This window comes from Cucurbita pepo, chromosome 6 (genome assembly GCF_057944985.1).
Source record: "Cucurbita pepo subsp. pepo isolate OVF chromosome 6, ASM5794498v1, whole genome shotgun sequence".
NCBI classification, from domain to species: Eukaryota; Viridiplantae; Streptophyta; class Magnoliopsida; order Cucurbitales; family Cucurbitaceae; genus Cucurbita; species Cucurbita pepo.
In genome coordinates this window covers 5650894-5666187 of record NC_141803.1, presented here as the reverse complement: position 1 = coordinate 5666187, position 15294 = coordinate 5650894, and the positions used below count along the sequence as shown (strand labels likewise).

General features: G+C 38.3%; 4 protein-coding genes across 4 annotated transcripts; 1 reads left to right on the top strand and 3 right to left on the bottom strand.

Annotated features, from left to right (window-relative positions):
* Positions 1 to 229: 229 nt before the first annotated feature.
* On the bottom strand, positions 230 to 1762 carry LOC111797428 (uncharacterized). Its single transcript, XM_023680415.2, has one exon. It carries the CDS (start codon positions 1613 to 1615, stop codon positions 653 to 655), a length of 963 nt encoding a protein of 320 aa, XP_023536183.2. The 5' UTR covers positions 1616 to 1762; the 3' UTR covers positions 230 to 652.
* Positions 1763 to 3186: 1424 nt separating this feature from the next.
* Positions 3187 to 4217, bottom strand: LOC111797427 (uncharacterized). The gene has a single exon (XM_023680414.2). The coding sequence runs from the start codon at positions 4215 to 4217 to the stop codon at positions 3303 to 3305; it is 915 nt and encodes a 304-aa protein (XP_023536182.2). The 3' UTR covers positions 3187 to 3302.
* Positions 4218 to 6702: 2485 nt separating this feature from the next.
* On the bottom strand, positions 6703 to 8291 carry LOC111797045 (uncharacterized). Its single transcript, XM_023679916.2, has 2 exons — positions 7617 to 8291; positions 6703 to 7395 (listed from the first exon to the last, which is right to left on the bottom strand). The coding sequence occupies exons 1-2, from the start codon at positions 8257 to 8259 to the stop codon at positions 7319 to 7321; spliced, it is 720 nt and encodes a 239-aa protein (XP_023535684.2). The 5' UTR covers positions 8260 to 8291; the 3' UTR covers positions 6703 to 7318.
* A 5371-nt stretch (positions 8292 to 13662) lies between these two features.
* LOC111797426 (uncharacterized) lies at positions 13663 to 14469 on the top strand. The gene has a single exon (XM_023680412.2). The coding sequence runs from the start codon at positions 13663 to 13665 to the stop codon at positions 14467 to 14469; it is 807 nt and encodes a 268-aa protein (XP_023536180.2).
* Positions 14470 to 15294: the final 825 nt, after the last annotated feature.

Genomic DNA, 15294 nt, shown 5'->3' with positions numbered 1-15294 from the left:
ATTTGTGTCTGTTTTGTAACCCTTAGGGTAGATCATGACATCATTTTATTCTTTTCTTTGTTTTATGTAAGTTTCATGGAACTTATTTTCCGCTCTTTTGTTTTAAAACTTTTATAGGGAACGTTTAATTTCATGGCATGGTTACGTAATATTTTAAATAAAGATTTTCACATTTAACGGTCATTCATGCATGTAGTGGATACCTTATTTTTAATAGAAAAATTGGGTCGTTACTATTTTCATCGTCGAAATATATTTTGATTTGATGAAATTATAATACATGCCTCGGACAATGTAACTATAGGGACCTGTTTCAAGTGGGTTGGAGAACTCCGTTTAAACGAACTAAGCGAGGTCGGGAACAGTGATTACATTCTCTGTCCCTAACCTTGAATTTGCCCCACTACTTTTATTTTTAAATATAAACACACACAAGTAAATAAATAAAAAATGAAATAGGTGGCTAGGATGCTCTTCCTCGTCTTGCTCCACCTCTACCTCGTGGACATCTCAAAATATAGCTGATATGCTTACAAAACCGGTCTTTTTGTTTATTGTAACCTCGATTGTGATTTATTAGATAATGCATCGACACGTTCTTGACACGATATGTCAGATGATACATTCAAACAAACCCCACTTAATAATGATATCAAACAGCTTGCAATTTCGCAAGCTGCACATAGTCATCAACCACCTTCAACTGGACATAGTGATCCGACAGATAGCCTTGAAGATGCTCCGACAGCGCCACCTTATCAACACTCTCACAATGAAACGATTTGCACACAAAATACACCATAGTTTCCACCACAAGCTTCACCAAGAACAACACCATAAACAACACCACCCAACAAATCCCCAAAATACCCCTGCCCGCTGCCCCGACCGACGCTGACCGAACAACGAAGTAGTAAAACACCAACTGAGCCACTCCCAATGGCAAATTCAGCAACATTGTTAACTTCACCACCATCTTCATCTTCCCCTTAAGCAAACCCTTGCTTTTCGCCATGGCTTTGAACCCACACGACGCTTCCAAAACCGACACGACGCTCGAAAGTTGCCAAATTATGGTTAAGTACCAAATGGCAGCTAAATAAAAGATGGTAAAGAAGAAAAAAATGGTTCCAATGCCGGCTAAGAAGTGATGGTCATTTGGGCCATAGATTATGATTGCTATCACAGGTATCAAAAACATCACACCAAAAGCAACAAAATTGAAGGCCAAAAAGGCTGCAAAAACACACAAGAATGTAACAAGAAGCTTCCTCCAAACTTTCGGGAGGACCCGGATCACGATATCGAAAGAAACATCACGTGCCGTGTAGATACAAGCGACGGTATAGACGACAGCAGAGGTGGAGAGGAGAGAGAAGATCGTCGAGAAGATTAAGGACGTTAAAGTGAAAAGAACAACATAGATTCTTTCAGAGGATACGAGGTCGGAGAGTTTAAGGAATTGGGGTGTGAATTTTTGAGTGTGTTGTAAAATCATTTTATCATGGGAGATTTTGTGAAGGAAAAAATTGGATATTTCCATGTTGGTGAAGAACAAGAGAGAGAGAGAGGAAGAATGAAGGCAAGAGTCATTTGGGTGAAGATTTTCCTCCATTGGTGTATCAATTTCCAAGTTTCTTGGAGAATTCCGACGATTCTGAAGAACGGTAAGTTTTCAAGTTTTAGTTCATCCATGGCGTTTTGGAAGAAGATGAAGAAATCTTGAGAAGATGGGAAGATTTATTGGGAAGAAATTATTGGATTTGAAGCTTCGAGGAAATGAAGTGATGGTTGAATATTCATAGGGAAAGGGATAGCTTCAAGAATTTAATTGCTATGGAGAAAAATTGGTGAAGGATTGGATGAACTCATCTAACTATTGACTAAGTTTCCTCTCACATTCAATGTTCACATTGTTCTTATTATCATAATTGTTTAGGTCAATTATGATTACCGGCTTGTGACAGCCAAGCGTTTATAGCGACGTTGCTTTTTTATTCTTTGATGTTGGATCTTCCTATCATTGTGAAGCAGAATGCACCGAGTGTTGGATTGTTCACCCACCAATAGGGATCGTGAGTTGGGTTTAAACTGTCGTGAGACAGGTTAGTTTTACCCTAATGACGATAGTGTCGTAATAGTAATTCAACCTGGTACGAGAGGAATTCTTGATTCGTACAATTGGTCATCACGCTTGGTTGAAAAACTAGTGGAGCGAAGCTACTGTGCGCTAGATTATGACTGAATGTCTCTAAGTTAGAATCCGAGCTAGAAGCGACGCATGTGCCCATCGCTTGATTGCCGACCAGTAGTAAGGGCCTTTTGGTGCCCCAAAGGCACATGTCATTGGCTAAGCCCTTGTGATAGATGAGTCTCAAGGGCCGCTTTGTAACGTAATTCCCAGTGAGCGATGGGTAGAATACTTTCTAGATGACTTAAATATGCAACAGGGTATTGTAAGTGGCATAGTGACCTTGTTGCACGATCCATTGAGATTTAACCCTTTGTCGCTCTGATTCGTCCCTCCCCACACAATAAAAAAATTTATTCTTTGAAGTGTCATGAAGGTTATAGGCTAAGTATACAATCGTACATGTTAAGTATTGATGATTGGACATGCTCCAATGCAAGACCATCTGAAATGCATGAGTGAGTTGGGTTAGTGTGGGTTTGGGTGTTAATGAGAATGATGCATGGGCAGGAGCATGGCCTGAACGCTCATGTGCATGCTAAGGCTTACGACCAAGGCGTACTCATGGGTGCCAGTGTTGGACCCTTTGCGTGCGCCCCATACTCGCCTTGCATGAGGGCGTGTGGGCGCCCTGCTTGCGCACCCTAGTTGCTCTTGAGTGCACGCGTGCCTTGTTGGCCCCATGCTCGTGCGCCCTATATGACCTTTGAGTGCGTGTGTGCCAAGTCCCAAGCACCACGCCGCATCAACACCTCCTATCACCCTTGCGTGCACATCATGTCCACCAACACCTACCCAACCCAAGTATAACTACAAGTCCATGTTCACACCCTTGCCTACATGCCCCTCCAAAGGCACGGGTGCTAGCCACAAAACCCTTGGAGCTATATGAACATAAATCATTTATGATTTTTACTATAAAGTTCTATGCATTAGGATTAGAATAGAGACATAAGAAGTTTGAATCACTCAATTCTGTAATGTAAAAAACGTTTATTACAAATCAAAACCACTAATGATGAACAAAGGAGATTTAAGGTCGGTTTAGAATAACTTTTACATGGGTAAAAACAACTTTTTACACCATTAAAAAGTCATCCCGAACCTATGATCAAACAACTTGTAACTTCTCGATACGAACATGATCATCAACCTTCAACGGATCGTCGTAGTTTTCCAGCAGATGAACTCGAAGATGGTCAGATAGAGCCAACTTGTCAACAATCTCATCGTGGTCTAATTTACAAACGAAATACAACACAGTCTTAGCCACCTGAGTGACCAAAAAGAACACCGAAAACGACAAGATCCAAATAATTACCAAAACACCCTTGCCCACCATCCCAATACATGTTGGTTGAACAACCAAACAAAAGAACACATATTGAACCACTCCAACAGGCAAACTCAAAGCCATGACTAACTTCTTAACCATTCTCACCTTCCCTTTAACCAAACCCTTACTCTTAGCCATAGCTTTAAACCCACATAGCCCTTCCAAAACAGCCACAACGTCCGATAATTTCCATATTGATATCAAATAAAAAGTTCCTATGAAGAACATTATCAAGAAGATGAAAAGAATCACCACCAAGTTCTTATTTGAAACAACTATGAAAAAGACGACCAAACTACCAACAAAATTCAAGGCAAACAACGTCGTGTAATAACATAGAGACGTCCCGAGAACTGGCTTCCAAACATTCGGGACGACGCCGATCACGTGCTTGAATGATATGTCACGTTTTGCATAGACACAGGCAACAGTGTAAACGACGGTGGCGGTGGCAATGATGGTGAGGACGGCGGTGATGATTATAGAGACGAGGTTGAAGACGAGAAAGTAAATGTTTTGTGAGGCGAAAAGGATGAGTGCAAAGTTGGTGAAGGTTATGAGATAGGAAGGGAGAATGAAGAGAAGAGTGATTTGGGTGAAGATTTTTCTCCATTGGTATATCAATTTGATGGTTTCTTTGATGATTCCAAAGACTCCTAAAGATTGAAGCTTTTGGAGGTTTGAATCCATGGCGTTTGGAGGTGAAGAGAAGAAAGAAAATGGAGGAAGATATTTAAGAAATGAAGGATGAAGTGATTGGTTGAATGTTCTAAGTTCATCATTGATGTGAATGTTAAACAATTATTTGATTTGAGTAGAAAAGGATGCATAGATTATAATATTAGTAGATTCGTTTGAATATGAATATTGATATCAAATTATAAGTTTATATGTAACCGTCAAACCCTATTGCTAGATATTGTCTGTTTTGGCTCGTTACGTATCGTTGTCAGTTTCGTGGTTTTAAAACGTCTATTAGGGAGAGGTTTCCACGCTCTTAAAAGAACTCTCCGTTCTCCTCTTGATGTGGGATTTAACATTCAAATCTCTAAACTTCCAATTTTATGCCTAATATAGGAAGGGAGTGAGAATAATATATATATTTTTTCATTGGCCAAATGGGATCGGGTGGAGGATTTTATTCCTCATTGTCAACCCCGTCCGCTTTGGCCCGTTACGTATCGTTGTCAGTCTCGTGGTCTTAAAACGCGTCTACCAAGGAGAAGTTTCTACACTCTTACAAGAATGCTTCGTTCTCCTCTCGATGTGAGATTCGACATTTAGATCTCTAAACTTTCAATTTTATGCCTAATATAGGAAGGGACTGAGAAGACGTTTTTTTTCCCATTGGCCAAATGGGATTGGGTAGAGGATTTTATTCCTCATCGTCAACCCCGTCTCCCACCTCGCCCAAATTTTTGCTATACCGCCCTTCTTATATAGATTCTTTACTTGTATATATATGTATATATATATATATATATTTACTAAGTAATAACTTGGACAAAATTTTCTCAATTCCAATCAAACTAGGCGTGCTGGGTCGATTCTTTTGAGTGATATATTTGAAAATATCCACAAATTCCTTATTAATACCATTTCGAATACAGCGAGTACATTCCAAAATAACTGTTACTCGGACATCTTTACCCTTTGCCATGAACCTCCCTTGTATTTTTTATTCACGTAACTCTTCTGTTTTCGGATCCAGAATGGAGAAAAATAAGAGAAGTTGGTAACTCGAAATAAAATTACAATATTGAAATTAAGCTTTAAGAAATTTTGTTGGAAAATCAAAATTACTCGGAAATGAATATCAGTAGGGAACTCGATCTTTGTAAATTATCTGTTTGGAATTTCCGCTCCAATCTCTATAGAAATACATGGACACTTTCGGGAATCATCATAAATTTATATTTTTAAAAGTTCAGATATCGAAATAATTGACCCGTAAATTGTAAAAAGTCAAAGTCAAAGTCAAAGGTGGTTATTATATTTATTGGTAATGAAAAACATGTTCGAAGACGCAAATAAGGGAGGAAGCTCTTACAAGTCTTTTTTAAAGCGTGTTTTTATGTCTCTATCGTGGAATCAGTTTTTTTTTTTTTTTTTTTTTTTTTTTTTTTTTTTTTTTAAATTATAAATATTCAACATCAATGAAATTTACATATTTAGCCTTTGCTGCATTTTTTAATAGTTTTTTTTTTCTCTTATGAAAATATCTATTTAAGTAATATTGCAATTAAATATTTTTTTTCTTTTAATTTCGTATTAAAATTATATTAAAATTAAAACAATATATTAAACTATTTTTTATTTCAGACTTATTTTTAATTTGTCAGTCTTAACTTTCAATATTCCGGCAATTTTTAGGTCATTTTTCATGTTTATTTTCGACTATTTGTGACGTTAATCTCCAACTGTTATCGTTATCGTATGTTCGTGAAAATAAAAAATAATTATTCTTTTTTATTATACCTATGCAATAGCTTTGACTTTTAGAAACTCTAGATCGACTGAGTTCTTACTATTGCTGACGTTATTTAAAAAAAAAAAAAAAAAAAAATCTAAGATGCAAGTTACAAACCCATATATTACACGAGGTAACATTTGAAATGCATAGTTAGTAATCACGTGCTGATGAAACGTAACTTTTCTCATCAAAGTCTTGTACTTAGAGATTTTAGTAGAAAAGTTACTTGTCAAAAACGTCGTATCATTTAGTCACAAAATAAACTATCATAGTTTATACATGTACTACCGGAACTGAATCTAAAAACCAAATCGGACTTGACAAACCAAACCGGACCCACCCGACCATTCTTGAATGATAAAAACAACATTTTGACTTATTTTATAGTTACCCCATTTCGTACACGACATCTTGTCTTACTGAAGGTTTTTTATAGTCATCATATCTCTTAGTCACCGAATAAACTCTCATGATTTATACATATATTACTCTAAAAACCAAATGGGACCAGACAACTAAACTACCACTTATCATTGTTGAATGAAAGAACAACATTTTGATTTATTTTACCGGTAGCTCATTTTTTACACGGTATCTTATCCTATTGAAGGTTTTTTTGTAGTCATCATATCTCATAGTCACCGATTAAACTCTCGTGATTTATAAATGAATCTAAAAATCAGATAAGCCAGACAATCAAACCGAACCCACTTGACCATTCTCGAATGATAAAAACAACATTTTAACTTATTTTATAGTTAGCCCATTTCATACACGGTATCTTGTCTCGCTGAAGGTTTTTCATAGTCATCATATTCGTTAGTTACGGGATAAACTCTCATCATTTATACATATACTACTGCAACAAAATCTAAAAACCAAATTGGACCTGACAACCAAACGGGACCCACCTCACAATGACAATAACAATATTTTGACTTATTTGACTGAATAACCAATTTCTTAAGCGGTATCTTATCTGCCTGTTTTTGGTAGTCATCATATCTCTTTGGTCACAGAATAAATTCTTGTGGTTTATAAGTGTACTACGACAATTGAATCTAAAAACCAAACCCGACCAAACCAAACCCAACGAACTAACATTTTTTATTTGTTTTACAGCTACGGTATCTTGTCCTTCTTAAGGTTTTTTTTAGTCATCATATCTCTCTCGATCAAGGAATAAACTCTTGTAGTACACATACTACAACAACTGAATCTAAAAACCAAACCGGACCAGACTAGACCAAACCAAACGAAACCACCCGACCATTCGGTAAGAACCACATGTTGACTTGCGTTACCGTTAGCCCATATCTTAAACGGTATCGTGTCCCGTCGAAGGTTTTTCGTAGTCATCATCGTCTTCAACCTTCAACTCCACCGGCAAATAACCTGGAAGACAATCACAAAGAGCCGATTCATCGATTCTGTCACAGTGATACGATTTACAGAACAAATACAACACAGTTCCAATCAACAAGAACATAACAAATGAACACATCCAAACACAATCCCCAAAATCCCCTCACGCACCAACGCAGATTCAACGCAATAACGAACCACAAACAGAATCAATCCAAAAGGTGAACCGATTAAAGCCAGAAGAATCAAACCTATCGCCATTTTCCCCTCAATCAGCTCCTTACTTCTAGCAATGGCTTCGAATCCGTACGACTCTGTTTCAAAAACAGAGACAACGCTCGCGATTTGCCAAATTAGGGCAAAATAAACGGCCGCCGCAGACAAGAACAGAATCAGAGCTGCCTTGAAACTTTCAAATCGTTCATAGTTGAGAAGAAAAGATATCACGAAAATCAGTAGAATCGCGGAAACAGCGAAGAAATTGAAGGCTAAGAAGTCCGCGAGAAGACAGAGGAAAGTGATGAAATGTCGCTTGCAAACCTTGGGCGAGGCGGCGATCACTTGTCGGAAAGAGACGTCGTGATCGGCGTGAAGGCAGGCGGCGGCGTAGACGGCGGCGGAGGTGGAGAGGAAGAAGAAGATGGCGGAGAAGAAACTACGAAGCGAATTGAAGGGCGGAGAATGGGTGGATTTGGTGAAGATTAGGAGAGAGAGAGGGAGAAGGAAAGCGAGAGCGATTTGGGCGAAGATTGTTGTGGGTGTGAAGATCAATGTGATGGTTTCTTTGAGAATTTCATAGATTCCGAAGAACTGCAGCTTTTCATGATTTAGATTCATGATTTGAGGTTGAAGAAGAAGGAGAAGATTTGAGGGTTTTTTTTTACGGAATTCCATTGTTCTAGCTTGTTGCTTGAATTAAGCTTGAAAAGGTCTTTGTTCAAACATAATCATTGTTACGAAATCAACACCGGAAACGGTCGAACCGCCTTCTTTTCATTAGCCAATGTAGGACTACTCTTAATAATTTTCGACAATCCTCGAGATGAACAAAGTACACTATAGAACTTTCTGTAAGGTTTTTAGAGCCCTCTAATAGCCTGACTTTAATCTACCTTATAAACTCAGATCTTTTTCTTAATTAGTGAATGTGATACTAGTCCTCTCAATAATTTTCAGATCAGACACATGAGTAGCAACTGAGCTCAATAACACGCTTCGACCCAATCAGATGCTTGTAGTCCGTGACTCACGTACCCGCACGCGACTCGCGCCTCGACCTAAAGCTGTTTGCACACGCGTCGGCCTTTGATTGTACCACATGGCACACCTGTAGCGCGACACCTCCCTTGGCCCAGTTAGCTTAAACGGCTCGTATCGGCTCTACGGCTCAAAAGTCGCTCGTTCGGCTACGTGAAGGGAAAAACAGTCATTTTCCACTATTCCAATCATCCCGAATATGAATTTAACATCGTTTAAGGCAAATAAGGTTCGTATAAAGGTAAATTTCTCAATTTAAGTTCAATTGAGTTATGAATTATTAGATTACTAATGAAATAGGATGAATATTCTAATAGAGAAGGACAACCAGCAATAATTTGGAGCAATTTTGAGGAACGGGAGCAAACGTACTCAAATTAGGGAGAACGCCAGCTAAGGCCAACCAAGTAAGTTGCCCTACTGTCGTTTCGTTATAATTGTGTGCTGTATGATGACACGTCCCCGTGGCTTCGTAGGTGTCATATGCCCATTTATGCAAACCGTTATGAAATGATATGTATATGTTATGAGATATGATTGTTATGTTTATGATATGATATGTTGAAGACATGCTCGAGATATCTTATGTGACTCTTATGATATATGATATGTTATGTGCATGATATGAATTGTTATGTCTGAAAGCATGAAAACGTTATGATATGATATATGTGTGATATGAATGTCATATGATACGTATACACTTGTGGGGTTGTATTTAACGTTAATGAAAAAGAAAAAAATGTTGGAACCTCACGCATTATTGTGTGCTCATACATCAGAGGATACCCATACTCCTTCATGATAGTACGTACGGACGTGTATGCTACGAGGTAGGGGAACAATCATTATGTTTATCATAATGATGCCATGACGATCGCTATTCCCAACGGGTGTCCGGCATCAACAGTTACCAAAAAATGCTAGCCCGACCAGAAAGGGGCCACGAAAATGTACAAACCGACTGGTGGGTCCATACTCGCACGTGTGAATCGTGTGAAGAAAAATTAAGTACACATCCAAGTTGCCTATGGACTGTTATGATATGTTCCACTCATGAAATTGTATGTATTTGCATTTAACCGGGTCGCTTACGGAGTATTTATTAAAATACTCAAGCCAGGTGATACTCTACTTTTCGGGTAAAGACAAGACTCCCCTGTACGGGTGACGATGACATCGCAACTATAAGACCGTAGTACATGTTTAGATCAAAGCTAATTTTATTATAAAGTTTGAAATGAATATTTCGGCGTAAAAAGGTTCGAAATTTCGTGAGAGACGACTCGTGAATGGTCCTTCTTAGTGTGTAGATTCAATAAATGAAGCCTACCCCACTCCATGACCAATTCAATGGTTGAAACTTCACACGCCAACAACTCTATTTATATCTCTTCATCTGTTCTTCACAAAGACATCACTTTACCTTATCTTCATCTTCTTCTTCTTCTTCTTCACTTGAACACAAATCCAATGGATTTGAGTCACAAAGACATGCAATTCCATGGAGCCTTTGAAATCTTCAAAGAAACCTTCAAAATCATCAACAAAAACACAAAGATCTTTTCCATGGCGGCTCTTTGCTTCATCCACCCTCTAAACTACATGCTCTCAGGCTTCATGGAGACCTTAAATGATCTCCTTAGAAACCTCCATGAATATGGGAACATGTCACATCTCTTCTCTCACAATTGGTCTCTCTTTTGGCCCTTCCAAGTCTTTTGCATCACATTCCTTTTCGGTTGCTCTATCTTGTCCACCGCGGGCGTCTCTCAAACCGTCGTCGCCTTATACTCCGGCCGAGAACCGTCCGTTAAGGACACCATGAGCGTCGTAGTCAAGGTTTGGAAGCGAGTTCTAGTCACGTTTCTTTGTGTTGGTTTGGTTTTCTTGGCATATCATATCATAGCTGGATTTGGTTTGTTCTTGATTGTTTGGCCATTTGGGAAAGTTGATGGAACAACTTTGGCTATGTTCTTGATTCTTTACTTAATTGGGTTGTTGTATTTGATCATTATTTTCCAATTGGCTGGGGTTGTTTCTGCGTTGGAAGAGTCATGTGGGTTTCAAGCCATGGCTAAGAGTAGGTTGCTTTTGAAGGGAAAGATGGTGTCAGCGGTCGTCGTCGTGTCGGCGATCTATTCGAGTTTTGGGATTCTCCTATGGTTAAAGTATCATGTTAAAATGATGCTTTTTTCGCCGTCTTTGGTTATATGGATGTATGTGTCGGCGAACCTTTCGTTACTATTGTTGATTTTGGTTTTCTTGTTGTGGAGGCTCGTGTTGGAGACGATGTTCTACTTTGTATGTAAATCATATCATCAGGAGAGTATCGACGTGTTGGCTTTCTCAGATAAACAACTTGTTCCTTTAAGAAGCTCAAAATGTTAATTATTGGCGCATATCAAGGATGGAGAGTGATATGAATCAAGACATCTCAATTATACCGTATGAACTTGAAGGAAGTTGTGAAAAATGTTGTTCACATTATCGTGAGATAAAGTCAAGTTCTATTAAAGTTTAACTCAAGTTGCAATCAATTTCAGATCAAGAAAGAATCAAGAGTTTCAGTTTTAGGCTATACAAAACCATGTATGTTATCCCCTAAAACAGACTTGAAAAATGTAGTAAAAAATGCATTCATGCTCTTTATAGCCGATGACTAAGTTTTTTTTGCAATTCTATATAGTTTAGATTACTCGAATAGATATTATCGAGATATTTTTTTACACAATAATAAGACGGCAAGGTGGTTGATTTTTGTAGTTGTTTTGTTTGAATGATGTCATCAAGATGATGGATCTGAGGTGAAATTGGACTTTGAGGAGCATATTTAGCCTATTAGCAAGTGCTAGCTCGACGAGCCAGACCCAGGGGGCATGCGAGTCTCCTTGGTGGAGCTATGTTCAAATGCTTGGATCATGTATAGAAAAGATGATGACTATGAGGTTAAATTGGACTTTGAGGAGCATATTAAGTCTCTTAGCGAGTGCTAGCTCGACGAGCCCAAGAGGTATGCGAGTCTGCTTAGTGGGCCCATGTTCACATGCGTGGATCTTGTGTAAAAAAGTACTACACATCGAACCTTGTTCGAACTGGAAAGTTGCAAAAAGTTATGTCTTGATGTTTTAAATCTATAGGTCCCACCATATTGCATTTGCTTGCATTTCCCGAACCAAACAGTGAGGTTACTTACGCTTGTGCTACTCTTATTTTTCAAGTAAAGGTAAGACACCTATGTACGGATATCGAAGTCACGATGAAGGCTATAGAACCAGTGTTAGGGCAGTCACATTTTTATCTAGTTTTGTAGCATTTAGGTTAGATCATGTCGTTGTTTTATTCTTTTCTTTTGTTTTATTTAAATTTCATGTTATTTATTTTCAGTGTTTCGATTCAAGCAATTATTACTAACATTTAAGTCCATAACATCATTTTAACTGAACGATTCCATACTTAACCATCATGTTACGACTTTATTTGTAATAGAAAAATTGTTGAGATGAAGAAACGAAAATATATGGGCCCTTAAACTATAAAAGTCAAAGTTGATTATTCAATATTAGAGATGAATGATATTTATTGATAACGAGAAACATGTTTGAACACGCAAATAAGAGAGGACACTCTTACAAGTCTACTCGTTTATTAGTACATAACTATTTTGATTAAATTATTATACGAACGGTCATTAGGATGGTTGAGAGTATTGAGTTTCATTTTATATTTGACTAGAGCCAATTTAGGAGAAACTTTGTTGAGAGACTTCAGCCTGAGAGAGTGAGATATACACTTTGTAAATATTTTGATTATTGAGATTGGTTGGTAGCGGTGGATGATTTAGGAGAATTTCTTATCTCTTAACCACGTAAATCTGTCTCTTTGTTTAATTTTTGTTCGTGGGTGTGTAACTACAATCGATATTGCTTATGCTTCACAAAAAACACTGAAGGTTAAGAAGTCTGTGAGTAGAGAGAGAGGAAGGTGACGACATGTCGCTTACAAAATTTGGGAGCGCGACGGCGTCGAGATATACACTTTGTAAATATTTTGATTATTGAGATTGGTTGCTACTCGTCGTTGATGTAGGAGAATTTCTTCTCTCTTAACCACGTAAAAGCTTTGTCTCTTAATTTAATTTCTGTTCGTGGGTGTTTAAGTACAATCAATATTGCTTCTACTTTTTGTTACAACACAAGAGGAGATGGAGGAAGGTGACAATATGTCGCTTACAAACCTTGGGCGTGACGGTGATCACTTGTCGGAAAGAGACGTCATGATCGACATAAATGCAAGTGGCGGCATCCAGATATACGGTTTTATTGATGCGGATGCAGGAGAATTTTTCTTCTCTCTTAACCACATGAAGCTTTGTCTCTTTGTTTAATTTATGTTAGTGGGTGTGTGAGTACAATCGATATTGCTTCCGCTTTGTTACAATACAAGAGCAGAGGAAGGTGACGACAAGTTGCTTACAAACCTTTGGGATGACGACGATCACCTATCAGAAAGAGATGTTGTGATCAACGTAAACGCAGGCAGCGACAGAGGTAGAGAGTGTTGGAAATTGCCCACGATCGAAATATGTCAAAAACAAATAACTGAAGCGAAAGAACAACTCGAGGGAAGAAAGCTTTTGAATTCTTCTGTGTTGTTTTGGTCGTAGAAATAACATAAATCTCATGAGTATTTACTGTAGATTTTTATTTTATTTTATTTTTGGAATATTCCCTTTGAGCATTATTTTGAAACAATGGAGCCTACCCCACTCCATGACCAATTCAGTGGTTGAAACTTCACACGCCGACAGCTTTATTGATATCTCTTCATCTTTTCCTCACATAGACATCACTTTACCTTGTCTTCTTTTCAAACCCTTCCCCCAAATCTTCTTCTTCTTCTTCTTCACTTGAACACCAATCAAGAAGATCAATCCACAATCCAATGGATCTCAAGCACAAAGACATGCAATTCATTGGAGCCTTTGAAATCTTCAAAGAAACCTTCAAAATCATCAACAAAAACAGAAAGATCATTGCCATGGCGGCTCTTTGCTTCATCCACCCTCTAAACTACCTCCTCTTAGGCTTCATGGAGACCTTAAGTGACCTCCTTAGAGACCTCCAAGAATATGGGAACATGTCACATCTCTTCTCTTCGCCCTTCAATGTCTTCTACATCATATTCATTTTTGGTTACTCAATCTTCTCCACCGCGGGCGTGTCTCAAACGGTCGCCTCCTTATACTCCGGCCGAGAACCGTCCGTTAAGGACACCATGAGCGTCGTAGTCAAGGTTTGGAAGCGAGTTGTAGTCACGTTTCTTTGTGTTGTTTTGGTTTTCTTGGCATATCATATCATAGCTGGATTTGGTTTGTTCTTGATTGTTTGGCAATTTGGGAAAGCTGATGGAACAAATTTAGCTATGTTCTTGATTCTTTACTTAATTGGGTTGTTGTATTTGATCGTTATTCTCCAATTGGCTGGGGTTGTTTCTGCGTTGGAAGAGTCATGTGGGTTTCAAGCCATGGCTAAAAGTAGGTTGCTTTTGAAGGGAAAGATGGTGTCGGCGGTTGTCGTCGTGTCGGCGATTTATTCGAGTTTTGGGATTGTTCTATGGTTAGATGATCTTGTTAGAAAGATGCCTTATTTGCTGTCCTTGGTTAATATGATGGTGCATGTGTCGGCGAGCCTTGCATTACTGTTGTTGATTTTGGTTTTCTTGTTGTGGAGGCTCGTGTTGGAGACCATGTTTTACTTTGTATGTAAATCATATCATCAAGAGAGTATCGACATATTGGATCTCTCAGATCAAGAACATGGTCTTCCAAGAAGCTCACAATGTTAATTATTGGTGTTTTTGAATAATGAAGAGGATTGGTGATGACTTAAATATGTATGTAATTTAGTTTCTAAAGTGTAGTGTGGAAATAAAGTTTGTGGAGATTGTAAATTGGATTCTTTTTAACTTGGTGATGGTCTATGTGTATGCCTTCGATGAAATCTTGGGGTATTATTCGTGATCGATTATAATCGAGTGTTGTTTTACTAGATTTCATTGAGATTTTCATGATGGGTTGATTGTGAGATTTCACATTGATTGGAGAGAGGAAAGAGTGTTAGCTACGACATTGGGCCCCGAAAGAGATGAATTATGAGATTCCACTTCAGTTAGAGAGGGGAATGAAACTTTCAAGTGTGTGGAAATCTCTTCCAAGCAGACACGTTTTAAAATCTTGAGAAAAAGCTCGAAAGGGAATGTTCAAAGAGAACAATATCTACTAATGGTGGTGTGAGATCCCACATCGGCACATCGATTGGAGAGGGGAATGAAGTATTCCTTATAAGGGTGTGGAAACCTCTCTCAAGCAGATACGTTTGAAAAATGGAAAAGCTCGAAAGGGAAAGTTCAAAAAAGACAATATCTGCTAGCAGTGGTGTGAGATCGCACATCGACACATCGATTGGAGAAGGGAATGTTCGAAGACAATATCTTCTAGCGGTAGTGTGAGATCGCACATCGGCATATCGATTGGAGAAGGGAATGAAACATTCCTTATAAGAGTGTGGAAACCTCTCCCAAGTAAACACGTTTTAAAAAAACTTGAGGAAAAGCTCGAAAGGAAAAGTTCAACATTCCTTAGAAAAGTTGAAAACCTCTCGAAGTAGACAC

Bases quoted from the DNA above. Each gene is read 5' to 3' on its own strand.
- LOC111797428 (XM_023680415.2), bottom strand. From the start codon at position 1,615: ATGGAGGAAAATCTTCACCCAAATGACTCTTGCCTTCATTCTTCCTCT.
- LOC111797427 (XM_023680414.2), bottom strand. From the start codon at position 4,217: ATGGATTCAAACCTCCAAAAGCTTCAATCTTTAGGAGTCTTTGGAATC.
- LOC111797045 (XM_023679916.2), bottom strand. From the start codon at position 8,259: ATGGAATTCCGTAAAAAAAAACCCTCAAATCTTCTCCTTCTTCTTCAA. The intron at 7,396-7,616 runs GTTTGATTCTTC...ATTGTCTTCCAG, and splicing joins TGAGGGGAAAATGGCGATAG to GTTATTTGCCGGTGGAGTTG.
- LOC111797426 (XM_023680412.2), top strand. From the start codon at position 13,663: ATGGCGGCTCTTTGCTTCATCCACCCTCTAAACTACCTCCTCTTAGGC.